General features: G+C 34.2%; 1 protein-coding gene across 2 annotated transcripts in view; it reads left to right on the forward strand.

Moving 5' to 3' along the window:
* CYLC1 (cylicin 1) overlaps positions 1-22988 on the forward strand; it is a 200928-nt gene that overhangs the window by 19811 nt on the left and 158129 nt on the right. For both annotated transcript variants that reach the window (XM_045050813.1, XM_023249309.2), the window contains exons 2-5: positions 5431-5484; positions 12126-12166; positions 13898-14016; positions 15500-17113. In XM_045050813.1, coding sequence (XP_044906748.1) covers positions 5431-5484; positions 12126-12166; positions 13898-14016; positions 15500-17113 — 1828 coding nt within the window. The remainder of the gene's footprint in view (positions 1-5430; positions 5485-12125; positions 12167-13897; positions 14017-15499; positions 17114-22988) is intronic.

Consider the following 22988-nt stretch of genomic DNA (forward strand, 5'->3'; position numbering starts at 1 on the left):
CTGTAGTTTTCTTTTTTTGTGGTGTCTTTATCTGCTTTGTTTGTTTTTTGTATCAGGGTAATGCTGGCCTTATAGAATATTTTTTTTTCTTTCCCCTTCTATTTTTTCAAATAGTTTTAGGAGTATTGGTATTAATTCTTTTTTGAGTGTTTGGTAGAATTTACTGTGAATACATCAGTTCTGCACTTGTTTTACAGGAGTTTTCTTTTTTTTTTAATGATTCAATTTAATTGCTAGTAATCAGTCTATTTAAATTTTCTATTTCTTCCTGATTCACTTTTGGAAAGTTTTATGTTTCTAGGAATTTATCCATTTCTTTTAGGTTGTCCAATTTGATACCATATAATGTTCCATATTTTTCTTTTATAATCCTTCATATTTTTCTGGTGTTAGTTCTTATTTCTCCTACTTCATTTCTTATTATATTCATTTGAGTCCTCCCTCATATTTTCTTGTTGAGTCTAGCTAAAGGTTTGTCAATTTTGTTGATACACTTTGTTTCAAAGAAATAGTTCTTGTTTAATTTATCTGTTCTATTTTTTTAGTCTCTATTGCATTTATTTCTGCTCTAATTATTATTTTTTCCTTTATTCTAATGGTTTTGGACTTTGCTCTTCTAGTTCTTCTAGGTTTAAGGTTAGGTTGTTTATTTTAGACTTTTCTTGCTACTTGAGGTAGGCCTGTATTGCCATAACCTCCCTCTTAGAACGGCTGTTGCTTCATCTCTCAATTTTTGTTTTTACTATTTTGTTTTCATCTTCATTTGTCTCCATGTATTTTTTTTTATTTCCTCTTTGATCTCTTGGTTGACCCATTCATTGTTTAGTACCATGTTATTTAGCCTTCATGTATTTGTGTTCTTTCCAAATTTTTTCTTTGTGATTGATTTCTAGTTTCATAACAATGTGGTCAGAAAAGATGCATATGATTTCAGTCTTTTTTAACTTATTGAGAGTTGTTTTGTGGTATAACATCTGATTTATTTGGAAGAATGTTTCATGTGCCCTTGAAAAGAATGTGCATTCCACACGTTGGATAGAATGTTCTGAATCTGTTAGGTCTATCTAGTCCAATGTGCCATTCAAAGCTCCTGTTTCCTTGTTGATTTTCTGCCTGGATGATATATTTACTCCTGTAAAGGTGTGTTAGAGTCCCATACTATTATCGTATTATTGTCAACTTCTTCCTTTATGTCTGCTAATAATTGCTTTATGTATATAGGTGCACCTATTTTTGCTGCATAAATATTTCAAATTGTTATATCTGTTTGTTGGATTTTTGGCTGTAACACTATGTTGTGTCCTTCTTTGTGTCTTGTTACAGTGTTTGTTTTAAAGTCTATTTTTTTCTATACAAGTATTGCTACCCAGTTTTCTTTTTATTTCCATTTGCATAGTAAGGGTTTTTCCATTCTTTCACTTTCAATATGTATGTGTCTTTAAGTCTGAAGTAGGTCTCTTCTGGGTACCATATAGAGAACCAAAAGTGGTTCTTTTATTTTTATCCTTTCATTCAGCATGTGTCTCTTGTTTGGAGCATTTAGGCCATTTAGAATCAAAGGGATTACCAATAAATGTGTAATTATTTCAATTTTGTTGTTTCATATTTTTTTTGTATTTTTTCTCTGTTCCTTTCTTCTCTTTTATTTTCTCTTGTTTGGTGGTTTTCTTTAATAATATGTTTGGATTATTTTTTTCTTTTTTTTTCATCTCTATACAGATTTTTCATTTGTGGTTACAATTAGCTCATATATAACTTCTCATGCATATAACTGTCTGTATTAAATTGATGGTTACCTAAATGGAACCCATTCTGAAAGCACTAAATATTTTTTTAATTTTTTTTAACATTTATTTATTTTTGAGACAGAGAGAGACAGAGCATGAATGGGGGAGGGGCAGAGAGAGAAGGAGACACAGAATCGGAAGCAGGCTCCAGGCTCTGAGCCATCAGCCCAGAGCCTGACGCGGGGCTCGAACTCACAGACCGCGAGATCGTGACCTGGCTGAAGTCGGACGCTTAACCGACTGCGCCACCCAGGCGCCCCGGAAAGCACTAAATTTTTATTTCCCCCATGCACACATATGATATCATACTTTGCATCCTTCTATTTTGTGAATTTTGTGACTGGGTTGTATATATATATAACCATTTTACTGCTTTGGAGCTTTAACTTCCTTCCTGTTTTTTTTTTTTTTTAAGTTTGTTTCTTTTGAGAAAGCATGAGCAGGAGATAGAAAAAGAGGCAGAGAGAGAATACCAAGCAGGGTCTGTGCTGTCAGCTCAGATAAGGCTCCATCTCATGAACCATGAGATAATGACCTGAGCTGAGATCAAGAGTCAGATGCTAAACTGAGTGAGCCATTCAGGCACCCTAATGTTCATAGTTCAACCAAAATTCTATTTGTGACTACATAGGTATTCTCTAAGATGATGTTACATTTTCTCTATTGTGCTCTCCACTTCCTTCTGAACCCTCATCAACACTTTTAATGTCCGTATTTTACCAATAGTTTGTTTATTACGTATTCTTTAAGATGATATAGGCTTTTTCTATCATGCTCCTCACTTCCTCCAGAGTCCATCAGAGGAGTCTTTAACACTCATATGTCTACTAACAGTTTTTCCAAGGCAATATAAATCCCTTTAGCCTTTGCCCATATCCCAAATCTAAATTTACTTCCACATTTTTAGGTATTTGTTACAGCAGCACCCACACCCACTACTGGTACCACGATTTGTATTAATTATTATTGCTGTGAGAAAATGCCACAAATTCAGCGGGATAAATAATACAAACACATTTGCTTACATTTCTGGAGGTTATAGGTCTGAAATCAGTTTTACTTAGGCTAAAATCAAGGTGTCAGCAAGGTTGCTTTCTTCTAAAGTCTTTGAAGAGGAAACCAATTTTCTTGCATAGTTTTAGCTTCTAGTGACCACCTGAGTTCTTTGGCTTGTGTCTCCTTTCCCCTTCTTCAAAGGGAATCGTTCCGATCTCTGTTTTCATCATCAGATTGCCTTATCACCCTCTGGTTTTCTTGTTTTCCTCTTATAAGAACTCTGTTGAATACATTAAGTGTCTTGCTGGATAATACAGAATAATTTCCTGATTTCAAGGTTCTTAACCACATATGTACAATCCCTTTAGTCATATAAGATGATATTCACAGGTTCCAGTGCTTCAGATATTGACATTTTGTGAAGTTACTTACCAGCCTTCCACAGTACTCAATATTTATTAGTTGAATGAATACATGAATGAAAACAACATCATAATTTCTTATTCAAATTTGAAGAATTGACTTATTCAATTATCAAGGAATAGAATTTCAAGAAAAATAATGAATTAAATAAAAGTAGAGAAAAACAGTTAGCAGTTATGTTTATAAAAAGAAGATTTGAAGAAAAGGACATATAAATGGAGAAGGAAAAATAATTTTGAGAGCAGGATTTCATTCCGGAACAAATAAAACAAATTAAAATAGCTTATTATATTAAAAGGTATACTATAAAGTGCATTTTAAGCACTCTAAAATACTATAAAAGCACAATAAACATACTAGTTATTATTGTTATTAATATTGTTATGACTACCATTTCTTTAAAAATATTTTATTATGATGTTCAAAGAAGAAATATGTCTTTTATCTACTTTTTTCTTTACATTTCCTTTTTTTTGGAAAAAGGAAGAGTGGTACAGTTAATCCTCATTGGATAACAGAAGGCTTACATGTCATTCTATTCCATTAGGATTATAGATTTTTGTGTCCTGTTTAAGAAACACTCCACTGCTATTAAAATATTCTCCTATGTTGCCTCTGAAAACATTTTGTTTTACTTTTAAGCTTTATGTCTATAATACATCTAGTACTAATTTTGGTGTGTAAAGTGAGAGAAGGACCAATACTCACATCTTGTCCCTTTGAAGATATCAAATTGACTGGTACCATTTGTTGAAAATACTCTTTCCCCAGTGCATAACAATTTTAGGATAATTCATGTGACCATATCTTTATAGACATCTTTTTATATTTCCTATTCTGTTTCAATGGTTATTTGTTTTTGTGCCAATACTACATTGTCTTAACTGTTGCCATTTTATCATAAATTGATATATTGATATTTGGCAATGTATAATTTTCCATTTTTTTTCAAATTGTCTTGAATATTCTTGGCTCTTTCATTTCCATGTAAAATTTAGAATCAACTATCAGTTATAAAAAATGTCAAAAATTTTATTGAGATTATATTCAATCAATATATCAATGTGGGAAGGTGTGTTATACATACAATATGGAATCTTTCAATTCCTGAAGATGGTATATATGTCAATTTATTTATGTTTTATTTAATTTATCTTAATATTGGTTTACACCCTTCATTATAGACATTTGGAAGATATATTTTTAGATTTATTCCTAAGGTTTGGTACTCATGATGTTATCATATAAATGGTATATTTTCTAATTATATTGTTGTGTATATAAATATAACTTATTTTCACAGTTAATCTTAGTATATAGCAATGTCACTAAATTCATTTATTAATTCTGATTGTGTGTCTGAACATCTTACATTTTCCATGTAGACAGTTGTGCTGGCTGCAAATAACAATTTTATTTCTCCTTTTACTATTTTTAGGCTTTTAACTTATTTTTTCTTGCTTTATTGCATAGGCTAGGACCTCTATTACAATGTCAGATCGAAGTTTACTAGTGGACACCTTTTTTATTCATCAGTTTAAGAGGAACGCTTCTACTTCACCATTGAATATTACATTTATTCTGGTTTCCTATAGATTCTTTTTACCAGGCTAAAGAAATTTCTATTTCTTATTCGCCAAAAATTTTCCATAAATGAATTTTAGATATTCTTTTTTGTAAGTTTATTTATTTATTTATTATTTATTTTGAAAGAGAGTGACAGTGTGAGCAGGGGAGGGGCAGAGATGGAGAGAGAAAATTGCAAGCAGGCTCCACACCACCATTGCAGAGCCCAATGTGGGGTTCAAACTTATGAACCATGAGATCATGACCTAAGCTTAAATCAAGAGTCAGACGCTTAACCGACTAAGCCACCCAGGCTCCCCAAATGTTAGGTATTCTTAAAGACTTTTTCTGTATACTGAAATGATCACATGACTTTCCCTCCTTTATTCTAATATGTTAATGTGGTGAATTTCAAATGTTGAACTGACTTAAAATAAGACTCCTTTGGTTGTGATATAATATGCTTTCTATGTGTTGAATTTGGTAAAATGTTTAAGCATTTTAGAATCTATATTTATAAAAGATATAAGACTAATTTTATTTTCTATTAATGACTTTTTCAGATGTTGTTATTAAGGTTATTCTCTTCTCATAGAACAAGTTGATAAATGTTCCCTTTTTCAGAAGAGTTTGTGAATAATTGTTATTTATTCTTCAGATTTTTGGGAGAATTTATCAATGAAGACATCCATACCTCAAATTCTTTATGCCGGTAAGTTTTTAATTATCAAGCTAACATCTTTAGTATACATACAATAATTTATATTTTTCTATTTCAGCTTTAATATGTGTTCTTTTTAAAGGAATTTTCCTATTTCACCTAAATTTTCAAATTTGCATGCATAATTTTTTTTGTTTTCTTTTCACCTCTGTTATCTTTATTTTTTAATGTTTATTCATGTATTTTGTAAGAGAGAAAGAGGGAAAGGGGTGGAGAAAGAGGAGACAGAGAATCACAAGCAGACTCCACACTGTTAGAAAAATGCTCAACACAGAGCTCAATCTCATGAACCATAAGATCATGACCTGAGCTGAAACCAAGAGTCAAATGTTTAATTGACTAAGCCACCCAGGTGCCCATGTTATCTTTATTTTTTTTTTCTTCCTACATATATTGGCTTCAATGAGCTGTTCTGTTTCTAGTTTCTTGAGATGGATATGTAAAACATTTGTTTTCAGCTTCTTTTATTTTCTGATATATGAATAAAGCTATAAAATTCTTAGTAATTCTTTGCATCCATTCATATTTAACTATCACATTTTTATTCATGATATACAAAATATATTTCAAAATATTTTCTAATTTTAATTGTTATTTACTCTTTAACACATATATATTATACTGTTAATTTCCAAATATTTAGATTTTTCAAAGTTTTCTTTTTGTTATTGATTTCTAGCCTTATGCAACTGTGGTCAGCAAATATATACCATACAATTTCAGTACTTTGATATTTGTTGAAACAATTTATGGTACAGTTTATAGTCACTTTGGTTAAATATTCCATGTGAACTTGAAAAGAATGTGTACTTTGCAGTTGTTTGGTATAGTGTCTTCATATGTCATTTTGTTAATAATGTTATTCAAATTGTCTATATCTCTACTTATATATTTTATATAATTGATCCTTTAGTTACTAAAATACACATACTAAATGTTCCAGCTGTAATTGTAAGTTTGCATATTGCTTTTAGTTGTATAACTTTTTGCTTGTGTATTTTAGTTATGCAAGTGAGTACATGCAAATTTAGACTTGTATTTTCCTATAGGATTGACCCATTTAGCATTATAAAATGTTGCATTTATCTTTATTTATGTTAAAATTAACTTTGTTTTACATTAGTATAGCTTTATGAGCTTACTATCCTTTAGTGTGTACACAGTACACTATCTCCACTAAAACATTAATCTTTATGTGTTCTTTTATTTTGGTATATCTTCTATAATCCACTGAAAAAGTTTTGTCTCTTATTTTAATTTATCATTTTAAGGTTTATAATCATGTAATTTTATTTATTTTAAATATTTATTTTTTATTTTAATTCCAGTATAGTTAATATGCAATGTGATATTAGTATCAAGCGTACAATATAGTGATTCAATAATTCTATACATTAACAGTGCTCATCATGATAGGTATATTATTAATCCCCCTTAACCTATTTCATCCATTCCCCAAGCCACCTCCCCTTTGGTAACCATCAGTTTCTTCTCTGATGTCTTCTCCCAGCCTACTTCTTGAGTCACTGTTGGATGTGCATGTGTAGTTATCTTCCCCTCTCCACAGGCCAGGAATCGCTTTGGAGTGGTGCTGGCTCCTAGTGAGGCTGTTTTTTGGCATTTCTTTCAATGGGCTGTAGACAAGGGTATATTGGAGGTGTAAGGTCCACAGGAGAACATGGGGTCTGGAAGCACAGTGCCAGAAAGTTCTGCACACTTCTGCTGCTAAAGGGGGCTGCAGCTACCTGGAAAAACTCCTGCTGAAGCTTGGATGTCAGGGATGTTTCTGCAGGAGCACATAGGGTTGGGGAACACTACAAGCAAATGAAGTGGAAAGTATGCACTGTGCTAATTTCTGCTGTTGCCCTTGAATCTAGGTTAGGGTGTGGGGGAAGGAAATGGTACCTGCCAGCTCTTTTTTTCCTGGAGAAGTTCCCCAAAGATCCCTGCCCACCCAGGGCATTCTCTGAGATTAGTAAATAAATTTCCTTCCTGCACACGCCAAGTGTTTTCAAAACTGCTGCTTCTAAACGATATATCAACAGGGCTGTTTGTTGTGCTGTATCTTTAGTGGCAGAGACTCTGCCCTCCTAGCTCTCCCAGAACAGAGCTCCCCCTGGCTTTTTGTTTGTTTGTTTCATGTTTTTATTAAAATTCTAGTTAGCCAATATGCACTGTAATATTAATTTCAGGAGCAGAATTTAGTGACTCATCATTTACATACAATAATACCCACTGTTCATCACTTTGAGTGCCTTCTATAATACCCATCACCCATTTAGTCCATCCCCCGCACACCTCCCCTCCAGCAACCCTTTTTATTCTCTATAGTTAAGAGAGCCTCTCTCTCTTTTATTATTATTATTATTACTATTGGTCCCTGGATTTTTAAAGTTCCAGTATTCAGTCCCCCTGATTGTTAGGCTTCTCTGGTTTTCAAAGACAAATATTATGGTAATTTGTTTTCCCTGTGTGGGTCCCTCCATGCCTGAGGTGCCTAGGGTGGATTCTGGTCTTCAGTTATCCTCCCAAGATGTTTTTGTGTGTAGAGACCTAGGTGCCTTCACTTGTACCCACTTCAGTTTCAGCTGTTCTGCTACGGCACCCTCTGCATGGAGAGCTCAGGGACCTCCTGACTGCACATCAGCTCCAGCCACCCTGCCAGGCACCTCCTGCACAGAGTGCTCCAGAACACCATGGTTTACACCCATTTCAGCTTTATCTTACTAGGGTGGCCTCAGTGTGTAGAATGCTGAGAAAACCCTGCTTGCATACACTTTACTTTTAGTTGTCCTGACAGGATGCCCACTACTTGGAAAGCCCCAAGACACTCAGTCTATGCCAACCATAGCTCTAGCCAGCCAGGAAAAGTCACCAACAACATAGTCTACATAGAAGATAACCATACACAAGACTATTCCTTCAGTTTAGAAAATGTCAGTGATCTTCCTAATCCATAGAAACAAACACAGAAAGTCAAGCAAAATGGAGACACAGAAGAATGTTCTCCGAAAGAAAGAAAGAAAGAAAGAGAAAAGAAAGAAATAAAAGAAAGAGGAAAAAAAAGAAAGAAAAAAAACTTCATAAAAACAACTAAATGAAATAGGTTTAAGCAATATGACTTATAAAGAATTTATTTTTTTTTATTTTTTGATTGTTTTTGTTTCTTTTTTTAATATGAAATTTATTGTCAAATTGGTTTCCATACAACACCTAGTGCTCATAACAACAGGCGCCCTTCTCAATACCCATCACCCACCCTCCCTTCCCTCCCACCCCCATCAACCCTCAGTTTGTTCTTGGTTTTTAAGAGCCTCTTATGCTTTGGCTCCCTCCCTCTCTAACCTCTTTTTTTCTTCTTTTTTTTTTTTTTCCCTTCATGCCTTATAAAGAATTTAAAGTAATGATTATAAAGATACCAGGCTGTAGAAATGAGTGGAAGAACTCACTGAGATTCTCAATAAAGAAACACAACATATATAATATACCATAGGCAAAAGACCATCTCTTCAATAAATAGTGCTGGGAGAACTGGACAGCTACATGTAAAAGAATGAAACTGGATCACCTTTTAATAGCAAACCTAAAAATAACTCAAAAGGGATTAAAGACCTAAAATCATCACAATCCTAGAAGATAATACAGGCAAAAAATTACTCTTATAATACAGGCAATAATTACTCTCATAATAAAGGCAATAATTACTCATACATCAATCATAGCAATATTTTTTCTGGATATGTTTCCTAGGGCAAGAGGAGCAAAACCAAGAGTAAACTATTGGGGCTTCATCAAAAAAAAAAAAAAAAAAGATTTTCCACCACAAAGGAAACTATCAGCAAAACAAAAGGGCAGCCTAGTGAATGGGAGAAGACATTTGCAAATGATATACCTGATAAAGGGTTAATATTCAAAATATATTTAAAATGTATACAGCTCCACAGAAAAAAAAATCAAGCAATCTGATTGAAAAATGTGCAGGGAATGAGAATAGCCATTTTTTTTTTATTTAAATTCAAGTTAGTTAACATACAGTATTGTCATGGCTTCCGGAGTAGTACCCAGTGATTCATCTCTTACATATGACATCCGGTGTTTATCCCAAAAAGTGCCCTCCATAATACCCATCACCCATTTAACCCATCCCTCCAACCACTTCCCCTCCAGTAACTTTCAGTGTTTTCTTTGCATATGAGTCTCTTATGGTTTGCTTCCCTCTGTGTTTTTATCTTATTTCTCCTTCCCTTACTGGATGCTCCAAAGAAGACATTCAGATGGCCAACAGACACATGAAAAGATGCTCAACATCAATAATAATCACTGAAATGCAAATCAAAACCACAATTAGATATCACTTTATAACTTTTAAAATGGTTAAAAGACATGAAGTAACAATTAGTTTTGACAAGAGAGAATGTGGAGAAAAAAGGAACCCTTTCTTGTACCTTCTTGGTAGGAATGTAAATTGGTATGGCCACTGTGGAAAACAGTATGGAGGTTCTTTGAAACAATTAAAAATTAAAATACCACATGATCAAATAATTTCACTGATGGGTATTTACACAAGTAAAACAAAAATAATAACTCACAAAGATATATGCACCCTTATGTTAATTGAAGCCTTATTTACAAGAGCCAAGATATGGAAACCACTAACTTTCCCATGAATAGATCAATGGATAAGGAGGTTGTGTGTACACATGCAGTGGAATATTATGCAACCACAAGAAAAATGAGATTTTATTTTATTTTTTAAACAATTTTTAATGTTTATTTTTGAGAGAGAGAGAGAGAGAGAGAAAGTATGAGCAGGAGAGGAGCAGAGAGAAAGGGAGACACAGAATCTGAAGCAGGCTACAGAGTCTGAGCTGTCAGCACAGAGCCCAACATGAGGCTTGAACTCACAAATCATGAGATCATGGCCTGAGCTGAAGTTGGATGCTTCAGCGACTGAACCACCCAGGTGCCCCCAAAAGGAAGAGATTTTAGACAGCATGGATGGACTTTAAGGGTGTTATGCTAAGTGAAATTAATCAGGCTGAGAAAGTCAAATACCATATAATTTCACTCATAAGTGGAATATCAAAAAAAATAAATTAAAAAAAACAGAATCAGACCTATAAATGCAGAAAACTGATAGTTGACATTTATGGGAATAAAAGGCATAGCATAAGAAATATAGTTAGTTATATTGTAACAACAATGTATTGGGATGGATAAGGCTACACTTGTGAACATAACAATATATAAACTTGTTGAATCACTATTTTGTAAAACTGAAACTAATGTAACATTGTGACAACTATATTCAAATGAAAAAAATCCTCAAAGTGTTACTATTGAAGGATTATTAATAATAGTATTTATAATAATCATTACCCATAGTATAAATTTAATTGAAGTATTTTAGTATATGTTTATTGATGTTAATAATGCAAACTGTGTTTGTTTATTACAATATTGAATAATACATAAGAAGTACATAGTATTTTAACATGTTTTAAAATTGATGTTACTTTAAAAAAATGTTTATTTCTTTAGAGAGAGAGAGTGCACACAATTGGGGAGGGGCAGAGATAGAGAGGGAAAGAGAGAATCTCAAGTAGGCTCCAAACTCAGTGAGGAGCCTGATGTGGGGCTTGATCTCACAAATGTTATATCATGACCTGAGCTGAAATTGAGATTTGGACTATCAACAGACTGAGCCATGCAGGCACCCCAAAATTTATGTTACATTTTATTGAAATATAGTTGACATGCAATATTATATTAGTTTTGTGTGTACAACATAGTGATTCAACAATTCGGTACATTATAGAGTGCTCACCATAAGTGCAGTTACCATTTGCACTATACTACATTGTTAAAATATTATTGCTTATATTCTTTGTGCTATACATTTCATCCCTGTTATTTATTTTATAATGGGAAGTTTGTACCTCTTAATACTCTTCACCTATTTTGTTCATCCTATCATCCTCTTCCCCTTTGGCAACCACCAGCTTGTTCTCTGTACTTATGTGTCTGTTTCTATTTTTGTTTATGTGTTCATTGTTTTCTTTTTTTGATTCCACATAATAAGCAAAACCATATAGTATTTTTTATTTCTGTATCTGATTTATTTCACTTCACATAATACCCTCTAGGTCCATTCATGTTGCTGCAAATGGAAAGATGTAATTATTTTTTTAGTTGATATATACACACACTACATCTTTAGCCATTCATCTATGCATGGACAGTTAGATTGTTTCCATATCTTAGCTATTGAAAATAAAGCTGTGCTAAACATAGTGGTTCATATATCTTTTTGAATTAATGTTTTTGCTTTCCTCGAGTAAATACCCAAAAGTGGAATTACTGTATGATATGGTACTTCTATTTTTAGGTTTTTGAGGAAACTCTACATTGTTTTCCACAGTGGTTGCACCAGTTTATATTCCTACCAACAGTGTGCAAGTGTTTACTTTTCTCCCCATCCTTACAGACACTTATTATTTTTGTCTTTTTGATACCAAGCATTCTCACTGGTGTATTGTATTGTATTATATTATATTATATTTATTGATGTATGACTACTATTAGTTATTATTAACTATAGCACAAATTTAATTGAAGCTTTTGTTTAACAGGCAAGAAGTAAACATCAGAATGTATGTTAATTCCATATCAAGTAAGAATTGAGTCTTTGAAATTCAGTATTACTTAGATCATATTCAAAGTTATTTTGGGGACAAATAACTTTTGTTTTTTTGGAACAAATAACCATTCAAAGTAGTAAAGCATAAAGTGCCCTATATCTCTTAAAATTTAAAAGAACCTATATGCGTGTGTATGTGTATGTGTGTGCATTGAAATATATGTGTGTTTAAAGTATTTCTGATCTTAATGTGGGCTATTTTAAAAGAAAATATTGGGACACTTGGATGGCTCAGTCAGTTAAGTATCTGACTCTTGATTTCAGCTTAGGTCATTGTCTCATCGTTCATGGGATCAAGCCCCATGTCGTTCTCTGTGCTGACATAGCAGAGCCCGCTTGGGATTTTCTCTCTCTCTCTCTCTCTCTCTCTCTCTCTCTCAAAATACATACATAAGTGAGTAAATAAACAAATAAACTGAAAAATGAAATATTTAGTTTGTTCTTCCTCATTATAACAACAAATCTTAATTACATAAGTTTCCTTTTATTTAAAAATCACAATTACAAAGCCCAAAGTAGAGATAAATCTCAATTACAAAACCCAAAGTAGAGAAGAAATATAGTCAAAATGATGAAAGTGGACATACAATTTTGTTGAAAAGCTACAACTTAAATAAATTTTTCCTTATATATTGAGCTGATATCTTCCTGCACTGATACGACTTTTACCCACTGGAACTAGTTCTCCCCTCAGGAAATACATAAAATCTCTAACATTGTGACCAAGACCACGGACTCTGAGCCAAATTACCTGTTTGAATCTTAGCTCTTCCCCATTATGAGTTTCAGCAAGCAGTTTAACCTCTCTCAGTGCTTCATTTTTGTATATCTATAAAATTGAAGCAATTATAAATTTTATTATCTAACTCAGTGTTGTGTGAATTAAACGTGCTTAAAACAGTCTGACACATAGTAAACACTATATGTGTTAGTAGTTGTGGTTATACTGTTACTATTACTATTATACTTTCATATAACAGTTATTTAAATATTTGAATATAGAGATCACATCCTTCATTAATCTCCTTATATCCAGGAGAACTACACTGAATTACTTCACTATTTCTTCTTTTGATGTTAGAACACCCAGATGGTTTGATCACTTTATTCTGGATGTGCTCAAGGGTGTATATACCAATCTTTAAATAGGTTTCCCTGAAATAAATTCAGTATTTGGGTTTGTGGCCCTAATTTTTTGTGGCTTGGATGTCATTGAGGTCAGAGGTGTGCTAAAATATATGATCAGATTTAATCAATAGAGACTTTATGGACTACTTTATGCTCTGCATTGTGATATTATGGAGACTATAGAAGTCACATTGTCTGCAAGATAACCAAAATGACAAAATAAATCAAAATATGTAAGATGATGTTTGAAAAGAAACAGCAAATTTTTCTCCATTTTACATTCCTACTTATTGTATTATATTAACTATTATGATTTAAGTAAAAATTGTGAAAACAAGTTTAATTTAAAAAATAAAGTTACAAATGTAATTTTATATACAATTTAGTGCTAAATGAGGAAATTAGCTTTTATTTTCCCTAATTGATATACAAATATACTAAAGAATCCAGGGAAGGAAGCTATATTTTGAGTTATAACTTAGTTTAATTTAAGCAATATATTTCTTAAGAATATTTCAGTGCTGATGGAAGTCTGGCTATTAACTGCAACTTGTGCATTGTTCTCACTCATTATAGTCAGTGAATCAAACAGAAAATTATGGAATCAAGATTACTTTACTTTGACATTTCCCAAACCACTCCAGCCAGGTAGAGAAAAGAGATCAAGATCTTCAGAATTACAAATCTCAGTTCCTGTAAGTATTGAAAATGTCATTTTTAACTAAATCTAAGACTATATAATATATTAATTTAAATAAAAAATATATAATTTGAATTTTAATTCCTTTTGGAAGCAGATATTTTAAATTTATAATTCCCTGTACAACAGACTACCTCCATCTGTTTCAGATATACTTGTATTTATACATAATTCTCATTTTCAAAGGCATTATATAGTAATAGGCTATGGAAGCTACAGAACCTAATGATGAAACTGGTGAGATCTCTCAGGAAATTTTTACCAGCTGCAAAAACATCTAAAATTTGAACCTTAGAACATGGGCCAGTGTTGATGAGGTTTCAGGGCCTCTCCATTTTCTTTAATCTGGCATTCAGGATACTAGATACAGGGACATTCAAGATTTTACCTCTTTTATATACAGTGTAAATATCTTATTAATTAGGAAAAGGAAAAACTAGCTTACAGAGGTCACCCATGGTGATATCAAAATATGTTTTAAAAGCATAACCCAAGTCAGAGTAAGTCAATACATTTATTTGAGTGCCATTTCCACATCTTTAGTGATCCAAGTTTCATGCTTCTCTTTATGGTCCTCCTTTAATTCTATATGACCATTTCATTGGTGAAGTCCCTACTGAGTAGTTAAAAGAATATAAGAGCTAAATGCAAAATTAGTGTATGAGATCACTATGAAAACCAGATTTGACAGATTTGAGATTAGGAATTTAAAAAAAATTACAGTACCTTTACACAAATAAATGGTATCATTTTTTTTTTCATTTTATGTCCTTGTTCTGGGAAATAATTCACACCAGGGCTCTAAGTCTCTTGATTTGATAAGAGACCTTAAAAGCAGGAGTACAAAGTGAGGCTAGGGCTTGAAGCTTATATTATCATAAAAATTGTCATGACAATCTTCATGGGCATTCAGCTTATTTCTGAGCTAACTTGGGGATGAAAGGTGCACAAAATGTTTCAAATGATCTCTCCTATACAGGGGTTGAAAAGTAACCCACTATCAATTGTGAGGATGAGCCCTTAAATGTCATGGATCATTACGGGCCTGCTCTAATCCCTATAAAAGTCATTGAGAAAATACCAAGATTTCTTCTAAAGTCATTTTATTTCTAATATGGAGTTATCTCACAGACATAACCCACACAGAATGTTGATTTTTTTTTCCATTTGAACTAGATGGTTAATGAAAAGCTAGCCTATTTTCATGTTTCAATATTAAAAAGACATAACTCATTTGGGGCACCTGGGTTACTCAGTCAGTTAAAAGTCTGACTGATTGATTTTGGCTCAGGTCATGATCTCATCGTTGTGTGACTGAGCCCTGTATTGGGCTCTGTGCTTGGCATGGAGCCTGCTTGAGATTCTTTCTCTCCTTCTTCCTCTGCGCCAGCCCCACTTGGTCTCTTTCTCTCTCTAAAAATATATACATATTAATAAAACTTATTCAAAAATGATTAAAATTATTCTAATCTTTTCAGAGACATGACAAAAGAAAATTAAAGGAAGTTGAGAAGCCAGATCATATAAGGATAAGGCATTCTTTTAAAAAAAATTCCCAAAGGCCATCTGTTTACTTAACTGTCAGGAGACAGGCTCTATTCAGAAATCCTTATACTCCTAAAACCCATCCTGAAAATGGAGAATCTGAAAAGTCCAAATATGACAAAAAAGGAAGAACTTTAAAAAGAAATCCCAAAAAAAACAAAGGCCAACATGAAACAACTCCAGAATCCAAAACAGTAAATGATGAGGAACCTGAAGGAGGAAAGAAATCAGATAAAACTCAATCAAAATTATCACATAAAAGTGAACTATTCGAGAAGCCAAAGTTTAAATTGGAAACAAATCCAGAATCCAGAGATTTTAAGACAGTATCAATGGATCCACAAAAAGATAAAAGAGATTCAAAGAAGTCCAAGGACGCAGATAATGAGTTCCTATGTGCAAAGAAGGATTCTAAGGGCTCAAAGAACAATTCTGATGTCAAATCACAGACTTGCTCAAAAAATAGTTCAAATATGGATTTCATATTGTATATAGAGGAGTCTGGTGCTGAATCCATGAAATTGGATATATGGTTAAAGAATTACTCTCACAATAATTCAAAGAAGCCTTCAAAGAAAGACACAAAAAAGGATGCAAAGAGCTCTGATGCTGAATCTGTAGATTCAAAAGATGCAAAGAAAAATGCAAATAAAGATAAAAAAAGTACAAAGAAAGACAGCAAGAAGAAAGATGCAAAGAAAGATGCAGAGTCTACTGATGCAGAATCTGTAGACTCAAAGGATGCAAAGAAAGATTCAAAGAAGGCTAAGAAAGATTCAAAGAAAAATGACAAGAAAAAAGATACAAAGAAAGATGTAGTGTCTACTGATGCTGAATCTGAGTCTGAACTGGAGGCAAAAAATTGGAAGAAAGGTGAAAAGCAGATCAAGAAAGACTCAAAAAAAGATGACAAGAAAAAGTCCACCAAGAAGGATGCAGTGTCTACTGATGCTGATTCTGAATCTGAATGGGATTCAAAAAAGGGTAAAAAAGATGAAAAAAATTATAAGAGAAATTCAAAGAAAGATGACAGAAGTAAGTCTGTAATGAAGTCTGAAGAGTCTACTGAAACTGAATCTGATTGGGAGTCAAAGAAGGATAAGTATGATTCAAAGAAGGCTAACAAAGATTCAAAAAAAGATGCCAAGAAACAGGATGCAAGGAAAAGTACAGAGTCTACTGATGCTGAATCTGATGAATCTTCCAAGAAAGACTCAAAGAAGACTAAGACAGTCAAAATTTCAGATGCTGACTCTGAAGACTCCTTATGTAAACTGGAGGCTAAAAAGAAAGGAGTTGACGAATCAGATGCCACATCTACAGCTTCAAAGAAGGAAGCACTGGAACTGAAGAAAGAATTCAAAATTTCATCCAAAAAGACTACATTCAAAGAAAAAGGGAAAAAAATAGGTACAGGCAGAGTCCCCCCATCAAGAGAAAGACCACCACTACCTCCTTGTGAGCCTATACTACCATCACCCAAGGTCAAACGTCTCTGTCAGTGCAAGATGCCTCCTCCACCTCTAAAACCAAGATATGCGCCTTTGGTATGTTTACTGTGCTTTATTTTTAGAAAAAAATGACTATAATGAAAAACATTTTAAAGGTTTGAATTTATATTTTCCTTAAGAATAGTTCAGTTTTATTGGAATATTGACAAGTTAGGGACTAACACATAAGAGAGTACTTCAAAAGAATTCAAAAGAGTTGAAAAACAAGTGTCAAAAAGTTAATAATATTTAGACTGGAACAGAGAACTGGCTTGTAACTTAAGGAAACTTTTAAAAGTATTGGTAAAGAGAACACTACAAGAGTGGTTAAGTGTCCTATTCTTAAGAAGGAATAAAAAATTAAAATTGACTAAAACTTCTACAGTGGCAAATTTTAATGAGGTATGAAGACATTTCCTAGGAAGTTCCTAAATATCAACCAAAATCCAGGGATAGCAGGGTAAAAATGTAACATACAAGGATTCAAATATGCAATTAAATTATTTAATCTATATCTGAAATAAATTTATTTATAATTCATCATTCTTACTATTAATCAGAAAAAAAAGTTAACTTGCTAGAAGTAACTAGATCCCTCTGGTTTATAACAGTCTCTTTCAGGTTAATTCCCTCTTTAGGGGAGTAAATGCTCTGTAAATTTAATTTCTTTTCTCTCCTCCAGGAGATCTCCTCTTCCATTCCCCTGCCTCCAAAATCTTGCTGTAAAGGGAAGCTTAATTAGACATCTCAGTTTGAATGTAGGGTCTCCTGTTCCCCATGTTGTCCACTATGCTGGCTCTCTCTAATCTTTGGTTGGGGTGTAATTTATTTGCATGGTTTCTGGGCATCAATATGTGTGCTCTGCTTCCACATAATGTTTATTGTCAATTCTCTTCATGATAGGGCTTATGTTCTCTGTCCTGCTAAATTCAGAACACCTGTAGATATTGCTGAGTCTTAACCTTGAGCTTCTTGTGTTAGTTAAATTCTTGCATTAATTAAAATTTCCCTTCCTCCTCTTCCTCCCTGTTTTCCTATTCTTATTTCGTCTCAAATATTCCTCCTCTAATCTTGTGGGGATTTCCCTTTACATTTCATTCCAAGTTTTTTCTATCCTTGGTTTCTAATAAAATTTTATGTATAGATCTCCATTTTTATCTTCCTATATTTTCCTATTTTTATTTAGAAATCTTAAAAAAAAACTTCTGTCAAAAATCCTAGACTTTAAGTCCATTTTTTTTCCAGGCAGACTCAAAAAGTCAGCTTTGAGACTTGAAACTAATTCACGACTTCTTTGTTAAAGGATAAGTCTTGGAGGTTGAATCAATGGATGAGTTGCCACTAGCGCAACAAGATTTACAAGAAATAAGAATGTATTGGTGTATAAATTTTAATGTAAATGAAAAAAAAAGACCTTTAAGTAGCTGGATTATTTTCCATTTGATTTTTTTTTTAATAAAAAATAAGTAAAATACAAGAAATCCAGTTGGGGACATGGATTGATTTTAATTATAGAAGAAAACCTTTCAGGGTGTGTTATGGGCTTGTATACATTCAGACTGTCGCTTTAATAAACTTCCATGTGCATAGCTACCATTTAATTAGGCTTTTGCATCTCTATCACTTTACTGAAACTGCTCTTTCCAAGATTGCCATATATATGCTTGTGGCCACATCCACTGGTTTCTCCTCTCTCATCTTACCAACAGCATTTAAAATAGCCTCTCTCTCTTCCTAAAAAAATGCATTTTACTTCTAGGACTCAACTGTCATGTTTTCTTTCTACTTGTAGTTTTTGCCACCCTTATTGTAATCCCCTCTTCCTCATCTTTGATGTTGCAATGACCTAAGACTTGGTTCCTGACCTTTTATATCTACAACCTTTCTTTGGTAAACTCATCTAATCCAATGGCTTTAAATATCATCTATGTTTTAATTACTTCAAAATTAATACGTCTAGCTTGATCTTTCCATTGAGGAACCAATTCTTATATCTAAGCACCTACCTGAAATTTTTAGCATGAATTCTACTAGGCACCTCAAATTTAACATATCTTAACAACTCTCAACCCATTCCAAAACCTATACCTCCCCATCCTTCTCCATCTTAGTAATGGTGCTGCCATCCACTCATTTGCTCTTTTAAAATCTGTATATCATCTATGATTCATCCATTTCCTCACTCACACATGTGATCAATCAATAAAATTTCTGTACTTTAGCTCCAAAGTATATCCTGAATCAGTCTACTTCTCTGCATCTCAATTACTACTACTTTAATAGTTTCCATCATCATCTTTCTTGAAATTCTACAAAGCTTTCTAAGTAGTCTTGGTATCTCTATTCTCTACTGCTTCAAACACTTACCCTGGTTTTCAATGCCTACATTATCTAGACCCTACCTATTTTCCACCCTCATTTTGTATCATGTTTCCCCTTTTATTATATAATTTAGCCAAGCTAGCATGTGTTGTTTGATTCTTATACACACCGAGATTGTTTTCTTGCCAGGGATTTATGTATTTATGTATTTATTTAATGTTATTATAGAGAGATATGGGTTTAGAGTCATTGTGATGTCTGTATGTTTTATGCTTGTAGTGATGTCTCTGGTACTTTATCTCACAGGATCCCCCTTAGGATCCCCTGTAGGGCTGGTTTAGTGGTGACAATTCCTTCAGTTTTTGTTTGTTTGGGAAGACCTTTATCTCTCCTTTTATTCTAAATGACAGACTTGCTGGATAATGGATTCTCAGCTGCATATTTTTTCTGTTCATTGCATGGAAGATCTCCTGCCATTCCTTTCTGGCCTGCCAAGTTTCAAAAGAGAGATCAGTCACGAGTCTTATAGGTCTCCCTTTATATGTTAGAGCACGTTTATCTCTAGCTGCTTTCAGAATTTTCTCTTTATCCTTGTATTTTGCCAGTTTCACTGTGATATGTCGTGCAGAAGATCGATTCAAGTTATGTCTGAAGGGAGTTCTCTGTGCCTCTTGGATTTCAATGCCTTTTTCCTTCCCCAGTTCAGGGAAGTTCTCAGCTATTATTTCTTCAAGTACCCCTTCAGCACCTTTCCCTCTCTCTTCCTCCTCTGGGATACGAATTATGCGTATATTATTTCTTTTTAGTGTATCACTTAGTTCTCTAATTTTCCCCTCATACTCCTGGAATTTTCATCTCTCTTTTTCTCATCTTCTTCTTTTTCCATAATTTTATCTTCTAGTTCACCTATTCTCCCCTCTGCCTCTTCAATCCGGGCCATAGTTGTCTCCATTTTATTTTGCAGTTCATTGATAGCATTTTTTATCTCCTCCTAGCTGTTCCTTAGTCCCTTGATCTCTGTATCAAGAGATTCTCTGCTGTCCTTTATACTATTTTCAAGCCCAGTGATTAATTTTATGACTATTATTCTAAATTCACTTTCTGTTATATTGTTTAAATCATTTTTGATCACTTCGTTAGCTGTTGTTATTTCCTGGATGTTTTTCTGAGGGGAATTCTTCTGTTTCGTCATTTTGGATAGTGCCTGGAGTGGTGTGGGACTGGGGGGGCACTTCCCCTGTGCTGTCTTGAATAACTTGCGTTGGTGGGCGGGGCTGCAGTCAGACCTGATGTCTTCCCCCAGCCCACCGCTGGGGCCACAGTCAGACTGGTGTGTGCCTTCTCTTCCCCTCTCCTAGGGGCGGGATTCACTGTAGGGTGGCGTGGCCCATCTGGGCTACTTGCACACTGCCAGGCTTGTGGTGCTGGGGATCTGGTGTATTAGCTGGGGCGGATCGGCAAGGTGCACAGGGGCGGGAGGGGCAGGCTCAGCTTGCTTTTCCTTCGGAGATCCACTTCAGGAGGGGCCCTGTGGCACCTGGAAGGAGTCAGACCCACCAGAGTGATGGATCCATAGAAGCACAGCATTGGGTGTTTTCGTGGAGCAAGCAAGTTCCCAGGCAGGAACTGGTTCCCTTTGGGATTTTGGCTGGGGGATGGGTGAGGGAGATGGCGCTGGCGAGCGCCTTTGTTCCCCGCCAAGCTGAGCTCTGTCCTCCAGGGCTCAACAACTCTCCCTCCCGTTGTCCTCTAGCCCTCCCGCTCTCAGAGCAGAGCTGTTAGCTTATAACCTTCCAGATGTCAAGTCCCGCTTGCTGTCGGAACACACTCCATCCGGCCCCTCCGCTTTTGCCAGCCAGACTCTGGGGCTCTGCTTGGCTGGCGGGCCGCCCCTCCGCCCCGGCTCCCTCCCGCCAGTCCGTGGAGCGCGCACCTCCTCTCTGCTCTTCCTACCCTCTTCCGTGGGCCTCTCGTCTGCGCTTGGCTCTGGAGACTCCGTTCTGATAGTCTTCTGGCAGTTTTCTGGGTTATTTAGGCAGGCGTAGGTGGAATCTAAGTGATCAGCAGGACGCGTGTTGAGGCCAGCGTCCTCCTACGCTTCCATCTTCCCCAAGAACTGTATCCACCATTCCAAAAGCAGCATGTGAGATATATTTTGTTGGTTAAGAACATGGTTTCTCTAAAGAGCTGCAGACCATATGATACTAATGGGCTTTCTGACAGCTGTTTTTCCAAGCATTTCTACTCACACAAAATGAACAAATAATAAGGCATATTTTTTAAAGGAGTGTGGGGAGTCACAAAAGGGAATTGTGCATTCTAAGTGGAAGTCACAAAAGGATACATATATATTTTTTTCTCATTTTTATCCAGGGAATTTATAAACAAACTGTTAATAAGCCTTAGGTCTGTTTTAGTATGGGCTCAATGAATTATACTACTGTTCATAATTATCATAATGGACATAATAAGGGCTAATGCCATGTTTCAAGATCACCTCTGTTTATATTCCTGTATTAAAATAATTGACATTTGAAATTATGTTAGTAAAACATGTCATGATTCATAAACTGGAATAAAAAAAATAATTCAACTTAATATACAATGTTATATTAGTTTCAGGTATATAATATACTTTTTAAATCCTATATCTTTCTCAGTGCTCAAGATAAGTGTACTTTTAATCCCCTTTACTTATTTCACCGCCTCCCCTCTGAAAACTACAAGTTTATTCTCTCTATATAAGGGTGTGTCTTGTTTGTCGCTTTTATTCTATGTATTTGTTTTGTATCTTAAATTCCACAGAGGGAAACACGGTATTTGTCTTTCTCTGATTGACGTACTTAATTTAGCGTTATACCTTCTAATCCATCCATGTTACAAATGGGAAGATTTCATTCCTTTTCATGGCTAAGTATTATTCCATTGTGTAGATGTACCAGTTCTTTTTTATTCTTTCATCTATCAGAGCACACTTAAGATGCTACTGTATCTTGAATATTGTAAATAATGCTGCAATAAACATTGTTGTGCATATATTATTTAAATTAGTTTTCTTGTTTTCTTTGGGTAAATACCAAGAAGTGGAATTACTGAAGATATGGTAATTATATTTTTAATTTTTAAAGGAATATCCTTATTGTTTTCTGCAGTGAATATAGCAATTTGCATACCCACGCAGTGTGCACGAAGATTTCTTTTTCTCTACATCTTCACCAAAATTTGTTATTTATTTATTTATTTATTTTAGCCATTCTGACAGGTGTGAGGTAGTATCTTACTGTTGTTTTGATTTGCATTTCCCTGATGGTTAGTGATGTTGAGCATCTATATATATATATTTTTTTTTTTTTCACCCTCTGTATGTCTTCTTTGGAAAATGTCTATACATGTCTTTGGCCCATTTTTAATTGGATTATTTTATGTTGAATTATAAAAATTGTTTATATATTTTGGATATTAACCCTTTATCAGATGCAAATATATCTTTTGCAAATATCCTCCCTCATTCAGTTGGGTATAGTTTTGTTTTGTTGCTATTCCCCTTCACTATGCAGAAGTTACACATTTTGGTATAGTTCCAATAATTTAAATTCGTTCTAGTTTCCAT

This window comes from Felis catus, chromosome X (genome assembly GCF_018350175.1).
Source record: "Felis catus isolate Fca126 chromosome X, F.catus_Fca126_mat1.0, whole genome shotgun sequence".
Lineage (NCBI taxonomy): Eukaryota > Metazoa > Chordata > Mammalia > Carnivora > Felidae > Felis > Felis catus.